General features: G+C 42.8%; 1 protein-coding gene across 2 annotated transcripts in view; it reads right to left on the bottom strand.

Annotated features, from left to right (window-relative positions):
* CNIH3 (cornichon family AMPA receptor auxiliary protein 3) overlaps window positions 1–13,380 on the bottom strand; it is a 123,338-nt gene that overhangs the window by 51,646 nt on the left and 58,312 nt on the right. For both annotated transcript variants that reach the window (XM_043486029.1, XM_043486030.1), the window contains one exon: window positions 5,722–5,769. In XM_043486029.1, coding sequence (XP_043341964.1) covers window positions 5,722–5,769 — 48 coding nt within the window. The remainder of the gene's footprint in view (window positions 1–5,721; window positions 5,770–13,380) is intronic.

Genomic DNA, 13,380 nt, shown 5'->3' on the forward strand with positions numbered 1-13,380 from the left:
ATAGCCAGACTTGAATATGGGGGAGGATAAAGAATTTGGAACAATAATGGAATCTTCCTACTTAACAAACTGACCTTAGACTACAGAAGTGTCATATTAATTTCCCAACTCTTCCAGACCCTGCATTCAGAACCACATGGAAGAATTTCTGCAGTGAATCCAGGTTCACACCATTCAGCTTCAGGTCACACCATGATGTCCTCCCTAAGACAGAGGTGTGGTTCTGACAAGCATGGAACAGGGAGGGGCCTAAGTGGTCATCAGTTGTTACACGTGTGGCCTTACCACCACCTTGTTCTTTCCAGAATTAAACTTGGAGCACCTGGCCCCCTGCACCAGACTGGTTATACCTCCCCAGTGAACTCAACACCCCCACCCACCCCCAACCCCCACCCACTCATCCTCTTTTTTCACATCCTACTGAGACTGCTCAATGGAAAAAGTAAAATTACCCATCCATGAGAGATTTTCACATCCACCACAGCCAGAAAACCTGCAGAGAGACTAGACACACTCTTGGGGAAATCAGGGGTGTGAAATGGAGAATCAAAGGTTTGTCAAACCAAAGTGACATCCCAAAGCCTCTCAGGCAGGTTCAGTCTAACTCAAAACCATCTCAGACATCAGGCTAACTTCACCTGAAGGAGGTGAACTTTTCTTAGTCCCTGAGATGAACAAACCCAAGGTTAGATGACAGCTGCTTATGAACGAAGTTTCTCTTTATTCTATGCCACTCTCAGGCTCTCACTTAAGCTCATTTCCTCTAACCAGTCCCTGAACTTGGAGATGCAACATGAGGCCCCTAGTCAATCTCCTTCACACGAGAACCCTTCCTGAGAACGGCCGTCTAACCAACCTCTGCTCTCCATACTCCGCCCGGCTCTCTGCACTTGACTGTGACCCTCAGAGCAACAGCACGCCTGGTGGGGATGGCAAGTGGAAAAAATGAATCATAAGCACAAATTGACACAAGAATCCTGCAGTTCAGACAATTACCCAAAGAACACATTTTCTGATAATTATAGAGCTAAAAATGGATCCACTCTGAAAATTCCTTCCTTTCTCCCAAGAAAGCTGAGGAGGTGGTTTAACAACAATCAACTGCTGAGATGCATCACATTCCGGGGTACTTAGGAGACGAGTTCCAAGAAATTTCTTGGAAGGTACAGTTCCCAGAAGGTGGTGGTGCTAAAGAAACCCATTCATCCTCCCCACCTCCTCCAGCACATGCTCACAGCTGGGGAATCTGAACTTAGAAACCCATTCAGAACTAGCCAGGAGGGAGGAGGCAGGCCTTCTTGCCCCGTGACTCCGCTTAAATGTCAAATGACCTCACCCCCACAAAATGTGAGGGGCTGTGGCCAGTCCAGGGTTACTTCAGCACCATGGGTATGCTTGGGGATGTTATAAGAAGTTTTAGGCAGCAGCTGAGGGTCAGGATAATCAGAGTAACATTTAGTACATGCTGAGTATTTATGAGCTAGATGCACATGTATCATCTCATTTAGTTCTCACAACTCCACGAGGAGGGTGATGAACTTACCACCCCCACTTCAGAGTCACACTGAGGGTGACACAGAGAATCTGGGCACAGGCGGGAAGTACCAGAAGCCTGCACACTTTGCCACCGCCCTACATCATGTGGCCAGTGGAAGGAAACAGAACAGGCAGAGAGAATTTATTCGTAAGGTTAAAATATAGACTACAAAGAGGGGAGGGACAGAAACACAGAGGAAAGGAATGGGATACAACCTGGAGCTTAGAGACCTTCTGTGTCAATAATGAATACAATAAAGAGTTAAATTCGATTTTAAAATACAAACCTGATGTAAGTAGCAAATGTGGTAAGATTTAAGTTTTGTGCTCTGTCATGGACACTGTTGAAACGTAGAAATGAAAAGACTATTACGGGATCTAACCAAGTTTCAGAGCTTTTGCACAGCAAAGGAAACCAGCAACAAAATGAAAAGATGACCTATGGAATGGGAGGAAATATGGGCAAATGATACAACCAACAAGGGATTAATGTCCAGAATATACAAACAGCTCACACTATGCAGTAGCAAAAAAAAAAAGAAAAGTTTAAAAATGGGCAGAAGACCTAAATAGACATTCTTCCAAACAAGACATACAGATAGCCAACAGGCACATGAAAAAATGTTCAACATCGCCAATTATTAAAGAAATGCAATCAAAGACACAATGAGGTATCACCTTGCATCTGTCAGAATAATCATCATCAAAAAGCGAACTTTCCTACCCTGTTTGGTGGGAATGTAATTGGTATAGTCACTATGGAGAACAGTAAGGAAGTTCCTTAAAAAACTAAAAATAGAGCTACCATATAATCCAGCAATCCCACCCCTGGGCTTATCTCTGGAGAAAACCATAATTTGAAAAGATACATGCACCCCAATGCTCGCTGCAGCACTATTTACAATAGGCAAGACATGGAAACAGCCTAAATGGTCACTGACAGAGGAATGGATATACAAAGATGTGTGTGTCTGTGTGTGCGCATGTGCACAATGGAATATTACTCAGCCATTAAAAAGAATGAAATAATGTTATTTGCAGCAAGATGGATGGACCTAGAGATTATCATACTAAGTGAAGTAAGTCAGAGAGAGAAAGACAAATTTCATATGATATAATTTATATGTGGAATCTAAAAAAATGATACAAATGAACTTTCTAAGTCTCAGAAAACAGACTTAGAAAACAAATTTATGGTTACCAAAGGGGAAAGGGGAGAGGAATAAATTAGGAGCTTGGGATTAACATATATACATCACAAATATATCTTTTTAAAGATAGATATATTTTATATTTAAATATATATATTTTATATTTAAATATATCTATTTCATATTTAAATATATCTATTTAAAATAGATAACCAACAAGGGCCTACTAGATAGCACAGGGAACTCTACTCAATATTCTGTAATAATCTATATGGGAAAATAGCTTGAAAAAGAACAGATAAATGTATATGTATATATAACTGAATCACTCTGTCGTACACCTGAAACTAATACAACATTATAAATCAGCTATTTACTAAGCATGCCTGCTTAGTCGTGCCTGACTGTGACCCCGTGGACTGTAGCCCACCAGGCTCCTCTGTCCATGGGATTTCCCAGGCAAGAATACTGGAGTAGATTGCCATTTCCTCCTCCAGGAATCTTTCCAACTCAAGGACTGAACCCACATCTCCTGCATCTTCTGCACTGGCAGGTGGATTCTTTACCACTGAGCTACCTGTGAAGCCCCCCAAATCAATTATATGCCAATATAAAATGTTTTTAAATACAATTAATTTCTCTAAAAAAAGCCACAATGAGTTATCACCACATACCTGTTAGAAAGGTTGTCATTAAAAAGTCTATAAATAATAAATGCTGGAGATGGTAAAAAGGGAGAAAAGGGAATCTTCCTACACTGCTGGTGGGAATATGTAAATTGGCTCAGCCACAATGGAAAACAGTATGGAGAGTCCTTAAAAAACTAAAAATAGAGCTACCATATGATCCAGCAACCCAACTCCGAGGTATATAACCAAGAAAAATGAAAACTCTAATTCAAAATGATACAGGTACCCTAATGTTCACAGCACTATTTATAATAGCCAAGACATGGAGGCAACCTAAGTGCTGATCAATAAACAACTGGCTTAGGAAGACATGCTATATATATATATATACGTATACAATGGAATATTAAGTGGTCATAAAAAATGAAATATTGCCATTTGCAGTAACATGGATAGACCTAGAAAATATACTTTAGTTGAGTAAGTCAGACAGAGAAAGAAAAATACTATATGATACAGCTTCTACGTAGAATCTAAAAAATAAGACAAATGAATCTATATACAAAACAGAGACAGATTCACAAACATGGAAAACAAATGTATGGTTTCCCAAGGAGAGAGGAAGGAGAAGGACAAGTTAGGTGCATGGGATTAACAGATACAACCAACCATGCATGAAATAGGTGAGTAATGATTGACTGGAGAGCACAGAGCTGTAAGATAGGACCTTGGCAGAGGCAGCCACAGGCTATTGCCTGCTGTCTGGCTAGAGTCAATGGTCAAGCAACACAGAAAAGTGAGCAAGGCTCAAATGTGACTGATGGAGGTTACTGCTCTGCCAGAGAATTCAGGATGGTACATTTTAAATGGGTGGGCGTGGGCAACTTGGAGTTGAAAGACCTTGGGTATCAGTCTTAAAAAATAAACTGGAGACTATGGTATTGACACGCAGAGAGGATTACTGGTGTCTGAGTCATTCTCTGGGCAAATAATCTACAAATTCATGACTCACTCTTAAAGCCAAATGCATGCATGTGTGCTCAGTCATGTCCAACTCTTTGGACCCTTTGGACTGTAGCCCACCAGGCTCCTCTGTCCATGGGATGTTTTAGGCAAGAGTACTGGAGTGGGTTGTCATTTCTCCTCCAGGGGATCTTCCCAAGCCAGGGATCAAATCCACATCTCCTATGTCTCCTGCATTGGCAGGTGGATTCTTTACCCACTGAGCCATCGGGGAAGCCTCTTAACACCAAATGTCATATGTTATTTTCTTAATCATTCTTTATTCCTTGGATCACTAGTATTTCCATTATCTGAGCTTACTTCCCTGCTGTGTCATAGCAGATGCGGAACCCTGACATACTGAGTTTCTTGAAAAATGGTAAAGGACGAGTAATTAGCTAGAAAAATAACTGCCTTCTTGATTAAGCTCTCTCTCCCAATGAAAGGCGTCATTATTGAAATATAGGGGAAAAAATCAAAAGCTTGCAAATTGTTTCCCTTCCATCAATGTTGGCATGGCATTTGGTTTCTCTCCTATTCACATAAGGCTCAAAAACTCCTTTTGGGTGGACAGGTGGCTTTCCTACAGCCTGTACCTCATCCACTCTGAATAGAGACCAGGGATGTCCCTTGGCTCAAGGTAATGGACATGCAAGTTTTACATGCAAGTTGCTGTTCTCCACACTTCACTACAAAAAGTACATGCTTTCCTTACTGGAGAGTGGCAGACTGATCTCTCTGTCACAGGGGTCTTCCAGCTACATCATAGAACCCTGCTAAATACTAAGCTTAAGCCGTACATGCATACATGAATATGCGTGCACACGTGTGCTTTCTGAATGCACTGAGGGCAGCTGTGACCTACTGATCATTCATTCAGAGAAACTCTCTGAATGCCTGGCTCCCCCTTTAATAACATCTCCCATCCCACCCCTCCAACGCTCCTGATGACGCTGTCAATCAAACTGCAAAGCTGAGTGGCAGGTTGAAACCTCAAATGAAACCCAACAACCAGTTAAAAACTTGGCTGAGCCAGGCGGGAGCATTTCTGAGCCCAGCATCAGACAGGGAACAAAGGCTGTGAAGCAGTTATCAGCTGTAAAGGCCATCCATCATCAAGCAAAGATAAAGAACCTCAAAATCCAACCAGAGGGCACTTGCAAATACCCAGTGCTGTCCTGACACCTTGATTGATGGCCACCCCTTTTAATTAGTGCCTCTTGTCTCTGGAGGTTTCCAAAGAACTGATCACTTGTTCCCACCCCCTTCTCCCCCACCATCATTTGCCTCTGTGGGGAGACAGGGACCGAAGCAGGCATTCAGCCTTACCAGTCCCTTTCACTGTGTAACCACCCATGACCATGTGACCATCCACCCTTTTGGCATGGGGCACTTGCACTGACCTTTCGCAGAAGGAAGCATATTCGCTCAATGTTCCTCAGCCGCTCCCTCTATCAGGAGGCACAAGAAAGAAAAGAGAGGGGAGGTTAGGTCTTCTGCTGGAAAAACACGAGAAACGCTACATTCAGCCCCTAGTGGAGGAGGCAGAGTCCACCACACACCCCTCCCAGCCATGGCCTTCAAGCTCTGACCTTTTGCTAAGAAGAATTTCAGCTCATACAACTCAAGAACAACAACAAAAACAAAACACAAATAAACCAATTAAAAATGGGCAGAGGATCTGAATAGACAGTTTTCCAAAGACATACAGATGGCCACCAGGCACATGAAAAGGTGCTCAATCTCACTAATCACCAGGAAAATCCAAATTAAAACTGAAATGAGATATCACCTCACATCTGTTAGAATGACTAGCATCAAAAAGACAAGTGATACCAAGTGTTGGTGAGGCTGTGGGGAAAAAAAATGAACCCTCCTACACTGTTGGTGGGAGTGTAAATTGGTACAGTCACTATGGGAAACAGTATGGAGGTTCCTCAAAAAATTAAAAATAGAAGTGCTACATGCATTCCACTTCTGGATATATCCAAAGGAAACAAAATTACTATGTTGAAGAAATATCTGCACCATTATGTTCATAACAGCTTTTTTAGAGTAGCCAAGACATAGAAATAACCTAAGTGTCCATTGACAGATGAATGGATAAAGCAGTTGTGGTATACACATGAATAATGGGATATTATTCAGTCATAAAAAGGAAACCTTGCCATTGGTGACAGACCTCAAGGGCATTATGCTAAATGAAATATCAGAGAAAGACAAATACTGTATGATCTCATTTATATGCGTAATCTAAAAACAAAACAATAAGAACAACAAGACAAATTCATAGAAAAAAGAGATCAGATTTGAGTTACCAGAGGTAGAGAGGGAATTTGATGAGGCGGTCAAAAGTCAAAATCTTCCAGTTATAAGACAAATAATAGGATGTAAAGTATAACATAATAACTATAGCTAACATGCTACATGGCATACTTGAAAGTTGCTAAGTGAATAAATCCCAAAAATCATCACAAGGAAAATATTTTTCTTTCACATCTATATGACATGATGGATGCTAACCATTTATTTTGCAATGTTAACCAATTATTTTGCAACATGTGCAAGTCAAGTCATTATGCCATACACCTGAAACTAAATATACTGCTGTGTGTCCATTATATCTTAATAAAACTGAAAGAAATAAGAGTTTCAAACTTTTCTCTATCTACCTTGTCACAGTTATTTGCTCTTAACCCAACTTCCCCAGCAAACAGCATGGGTTCAGCTTTCTTTTCAGTGCAGCACAGGTTTCTTTATTTATTTTTCCTACAACCTCCGTGTCTCTGTAAGACAGTCAAACTAAAGAACAGGGACCCCGTGCTCATGAATGTCCTGAAGCCTGGAGTCAGGCCCCCTGGAGGGCTTCCCATTCAAGTCTCGAAGAGCTTATGTGCCTGATTAGTGTGTAAGGTGGGGAAGCTCTCTGCCCTTGACTTTATTTTTCTAAAGTGACTGTATTTAGAGGAAGCAATCTTCCCACTCAATTAGACACCAGCAGTGCCCCCAGGCTAAGAATTTTTCAAGATGGCCATCTCTGGAGTTTGGCTCACTGCCATGGAAAAATGCCCCAGGGGTGGGCAGGTGATGATGCTTGGCTCACACACTGAATGTTGACTCCCCTTTCCCGCAGTGACTTCTGTGATCTCTGAGGCCACCCTGAACACAGCTGTGGCATCTCCCGGTGCTTCATTACCAAGGCAATTTGGTTGTGGCAGACGTGATGATAATGAGGCTCCTCCTGGATCGCAAGAAGACAGGTGGCTGGGCCACTTCAATTTCTCTAATTAAATCACAAATATAGCAATTCCTGTGCATCCGTTAAGCCCAGAGGAAAGAGCCTACATCAGCACATATTAGCGTCCACGTGGCTAGGAAGACAGACCACATCCTCCTCAACACACGTGTGTGCTTGCACGTGTACAAGCAAACATACACACACACAGCTGGGTATCAAGGCTGCCTAAACGGAGAATGTGTGAAAAGACGTGAGATTCCAAGAATGAAAGAGAGGGGTTCAGGACACACGCTAGCTCTTTCTCCAGCAAGCCAGATCCTCTGAAAGACATTTCTCCTTACTTTACAGTGATATTAAATGTCCCACTGATAAAAGGAAAGGGGAAGGGTTACCATGAGAAACCAAGAGTAAAAACAAACCATTCCTCCTCTTCCCACTGGCTGGAAGCAGGGGCTGGTGGTGAACCAAAGGGTCCAACAGTATTTAGAGCGTAAATCTAAAGAACCAGTGGACCTCATGCATGTTCATTTATAAATACTCCACACCAATCAGCAACTGTTTGTAACACACATTTGTCCAGGACTACAATTAGCAACCAGTGAAGCAGTTTGTCAAGCCACCTGAGCCTGAGACGCTGCTGCAGAGACACCACGGGGGCCGAGAGAGCTTAAAGATGAGTTAAATGAGGCATCCAAATTTTAAGTTCCTGCCAGGGAGTAACATCATAAAATCCAGGGGGAATGTGCCTAATGCTCTTCCATTAGGGCTTTAAAAAATATCAAACAGGAGTCCTTTACAAAGCTAAGGGCTTTACTCTGTCTATAAGATGTCTGGCCTTTGGGGCCCAGACTCCTTAATTAATTCATTAACTGATTAGATGTATGGCTTTATTTTTTTAAACTTTTATTGGAGTATAGTTGACTTACAATGCTATGTTAGCTTCAGGTGTACAATAAAGGGAATCGGTTATATACATACATATATCCAGTCTTTTTAAGATTCTTTTCCCACATTACTACAAATATTGAGTCCCCTGTGCTATACAGTAGGTCCTTAATAATTATCATTTATATATGAACATGAAAGTTGCTCAGTCTTGTCCGACTCTTTGTGACCCCATGGACTATATAGTCCATGGAATTCTCCGGGCCAGAATACTGGAATGGGTAGCCTTTCCTTTCTCCAGGGGATCTTCCCAAACCAGGAATCGAACTGGGGTCTCCTGCATTGCAGGTGGATTCTTTACCAACTGAGCCATCAGGGAAGCCTATTTTATACATAGCAGTGTGTATATGTCAATCCCAGTCTCCCAGTTTATCCCCCCTCTTCCCCACCCCTGGTAAGCATAAATTTGTTTTCTATATCTGTGAACAAATGTGGCTTTCATAGTAGGAATAAAGAGTTGAGGTTCAGCTTCTCTGCTATGCAACCTCGCCCTTCGACAGTCATTCATTCGTTCAGCAACAAACAGTTATTGAGCATTCTGTCCTTGTGCAGGTCCTGTCCTGGCACTGACCTTGTGCAGAAGCTTCCCGTTGGACATACACTGGTCCTAATTTTCTTTGTTCTGCCGAAACTAAGGAAACTGCCAAGGTAAGATGGAAATGGGCATCGCGAACCTGTCTCATGGTTTCACCGACTCTCTTGCACCCTGATGTTGAATTCACATGATGGATTTGAGGGGCAGGACACAAGAAACTCTGGGTATTCCAAGTGAGCCACTTCCTAATTTGAGCCCAAGCCACCAGGAGGAAGCAAAACAGGCTCTTGACTCCCTGACATTCCAAACAGAAGCACCCTCTAAGCCTAGAGCGGCTCCACGCACCTGGTCGATGTTGACGGGCCAGGTGTGTGATGTTGGTGCCAAACAAAAAAACATCCAGAATGAAAGGAGGCCCAGGGTGCAACCCTTTCAGGCCTGGAGGAGCCAAGTTACCCCTGGCGGGTGGTGAGGCTGGAAGATGGAAACAAAATGAATTTTAAATAATGACAAGTTTCACAAGACAGGGTAAGTTTTAAAGCAGATCTTAAGGATTCTTCCAATTTGCCACAAAACTCTGCTTCACACTGTTGACTTGGAAAGGGTAGGGTCTGTTTCACAGAATCAAAAGATTATAAAAACAGGTATTTAAAGAATCATATCTATCTCTTTTTCTACAACATAGAGTAAGTGGTAAGAACACAAGCAGACCTGGGTTCCAATTCTGACTTCACTGCTCCTTGGTTAAGAGCCTAAATTGGGCAAATGATACCTGCCTCAAAGAGTTATGAGAATTATGGGTTTTATATATATGTGTGTATGTGTCTCTATACGGGGCTTCCCTGGCTCAGTGGTAAAGAATCTGCCTGCAATGTAGGAGACACAGGAATAATCCTTGGAGAAGGAAATGGCAACCTACTCTGGTATTCTTGCCTGGAGAATCCCATGGACAGACGAGCCTGGTGGGCCACAGTCCATGGGGTCTCAAGAGTTGGACATGACTTAGCGACTAAATCACCATTGGATATATATGTATATATATATATATATATATAGTTTCTTCGGTTCAGTTCAGTTCAGTTGCTCAGTCATGTCAGAATCTGCAACCCTATGGACTGCAGCACACCAGGCCTCCCTCTCCATCACCAACTCCCGGAGTTTACTCAAACTCATGTCCATTGAGTCGGTGATGCCATCCAACTATCTCATCTTCTGTCGTCCCCTTCTCCTCTCACCTTCAATCTTTCCCAGCATCAGGGTCTTTTCAAATGAGTGAGTTCTTCGCATCAGGTGGCCAAAGTATTGGAGTTTCAGCTTCAGCTTCAGCATCAGTCTGTCCAATGAACATTCAGGACTGATTTCCTTTAGGATGGACTGGTTGGCTCTCCTTGCAGTCCAAGGGACTCTCAAGAGTCTTCTCCAACACCACAGTTCAAAAGCATCAATTCCTCAGTGCTCAGCTTTATAGTCTAGCTCTCACATCCATACATGACTACTGGAGAAACCATAGCTTTGACTAGACGGAACTTTGTTGGCAAAGTAATGTCTCTGCTTTTTAATATACTAAATTTGGTCATAACTTTTCTTCCAAAGAGCAAGCATCTTTTAATCATGGCTGCAGTCACCATCTGCAGTGATTTTGGAGCCCAAAAGAGTAAAGTCTGTCACTTTTTCCACTGTTTCCCCGTTTATTTGCCTAGAAGTGATGGGATCAGATGCCATGATCTTAGTTTTCTGAATGCTGACTTTTAAGCCAACTTTTTCACTCTCTCACTTTCATTAAGAGGCTCTTTAGTTCTTTCCTTTCTGCCATAAGGGTGGTGTCATCTGCATATCTGAAGTTATTGATATTTCTCCCTGCAATCTTGTGCTTGTGATCTGGAATCTTGTGATTCCAGCTTTTGCTTCATCCAGTCCAGCACTTCTCATGATATACTCTACATATAAGTTAAATAAGCAGGGTGATAATATCCAGCCTTGACATGTTCCTTTCCCGATTTGGAACCAGTCTGCCGTTCCAAGTCCAGTTCTAACTATTGCTTCTTGACCTGCACACAGATTTGTCAGTAGGCAGGTAAGGTGGCCTGGTATTCCCATCTCTTGAAGAATTTTTGACAGTTTGTTGTGATGCACACAGCCAAAGGCTTTGGCATAGTCAATAAAGCAGAAATAGATGTTTTTCTGGAACTCTCTTGCTTCTTCGATGATCCAGCGGATGTTGGCAATTTGATCTCTGGTTCCTCTACCTTTTCTAAATCCAGTTTGAACATCAGGAAGTTCATGGTTCACATATTACTGAAGCCTGGCTTGGAGAATTTTGAGCATTACTTTGCTAGCATGTGAGATGAGTGCAATTGTGTGGTAGTTTGAAGATTCTTTGCATTGCCTTTCTTTGGGATTGGAATGAAAACTGACCTTTTCCAGTCCTGTGGCCACTGCTGAGTTTTCCAAATTTGCTGGCATATTGAGTGCGGTGCTTTCACAGCATCATCTTTTAGGATTTGAAATAGCTCAACTGGAATTCTATCACCTCCACTAGCTTTGTTCGTAGTGATGCTTCCTAAGGCCCATTTGACTTTGCATTCCAGGATGTCTGGCTCTAGGTGAGTGATAACACCATCGTGATTATCTGGGTCGTGAAGATCTTTTTTGTATAGTTCTTCTGTGTCCTCTTGCCACCTCTTCCTAATATCTTCTGCTTCTCTTAGGTCCATACCATTTCTGTTCTTTATTACGCCCATCTTTCCATGAAATGTTCCCTTGGTATCTCTCATTTTCTTGAAGAGATCTCTAGTCTTTCCCATTCTATTGTTTTCCTCTATTTCTTTGCATTGATCGCTGAGGAAGGCTTTCTTATCTCTCCTTGCTATTCTTTGGAACTCTGCATTCAAGTGGGTATATCTTTCGTTTTCTCCTTTGCTTTTCTCTTCTCTTCTTTTCACAGTTATTTTTAAGGCCTCCTCAGACAACCATTTTGCCTTTTTGCATTTCTTTTCCATGGGGATGGTCTTGATCCCTGTCTCCTGTACAATGTCACAAACCTCCGTCCATAGTTCATCAGGCACTCTGTCTATCAGATCTAGTCCCTTAAATCTACTTCTCACTTCCCCTGTATAGTCATAAGGGATTTGATTTAGGTCATACCTGAATGGTCTAGTGGGTTTCCTTACTTTCTTCAATTTCAGTCTGAATTTGGCAAGAAGGAGTTCATGATCTGAGCCACAGTCAGCTGTGTTTTTACTGACTGTATAGAGCTTCTCCATCTTTGGCTGCAAATAATATAACCAATCTGATTTCAGTATAAGCCATCTGGTGATGTCCATGTGTAGAGTCTTCTCTTGTGTTGTTGGAATGTAATAAAACCCACCCAAAATTTAACAATAATAACTGTTAACTAATAATCCAATAATAACCCTGTACCAAAGTCTATTCCCTGGGTCTTTTAGTACCTCCCGAAGAACACAACTCTCTTCAGGGGGCCTGCAGCTAAGGAGAACAGACCTCTTTGTCCCTGTCACTAAAGAATTATGTCACTAAATGATGTCACTAAAGCCTTCCAGATTAATATTCACACGGATATATGCTATATATATACATATGTATAGTCACACTAGTAAATCCTGGCATTCACTCTACAACTTTTAACTGAAACTATCAACAGAACTCTTCAAACAAAAACTTGCCTTAGCCCTGGAAACCAGGGCCTGGAGGGAAGTTCAACACAATGCAGGGTCACTGAGCTCAGACTGAGAGACAGACCGGCATGAACTATGAGCGCCATCCTTTGAGTTCTGGTCCAGAAGAGTCTGGAAAAGGCTCTGTACAGGCCTGGCTGGTGCCCGGCTCTGGGACGTGGGCTGCACTGAGCCAGGGAGCGGATAGCCAGCACCCACCCGACTCTGCAAACATGAGGTCCTTTTCCCTGCTCACATCGAGCCTTCTTTCTACATCCACTCCAGGCACGTGGAAGCAGTGGTCATGGCCTGACGAGCCAGACAGAGCAGCAGGACTCAGGGAGCAGCAGGCGCGGGGGGTTTCTCACATTCTGAACCGGGGCCAGACAACTGGACTGCATCAGGTTCCCAGGGGGAGGTGAACTGACCCCAAGCCCAGAGAGCCCCCCCGGAGACGAATGTTCCTGGGGTGATGGATACAGTGAAATGAGCTGCGCATGTCAACCCCCTGCAAGTTTCCCTCTGAGAAACCTGGCAAAGTACAGAGTGGGGATGACCACAGTGATGCTCCCACATCCGCCAACATGATGGACAGCCTGGAGCCTCTCTCCCTGTTCAAGACCCACTCACACGGGGCTGTGAGGACTCCACAGCCACAGCACAGAGAGCT

This window comes from Cervus canadensis, chromosome 13 (assembly GCF_019320065.1).
Source record: "Cervus canadensis isolate Bull #8, Minnesota chromosome 13, ASM1932006v1, whole genome shotgun sequence".
Classification (NCBI taxonomy): domain Eukaryota; kingdom Metazoa; phylum Chordata; class Mammalia; order Artiodactyla; family Cervidae; genus Cervus; species Cervus canadensis.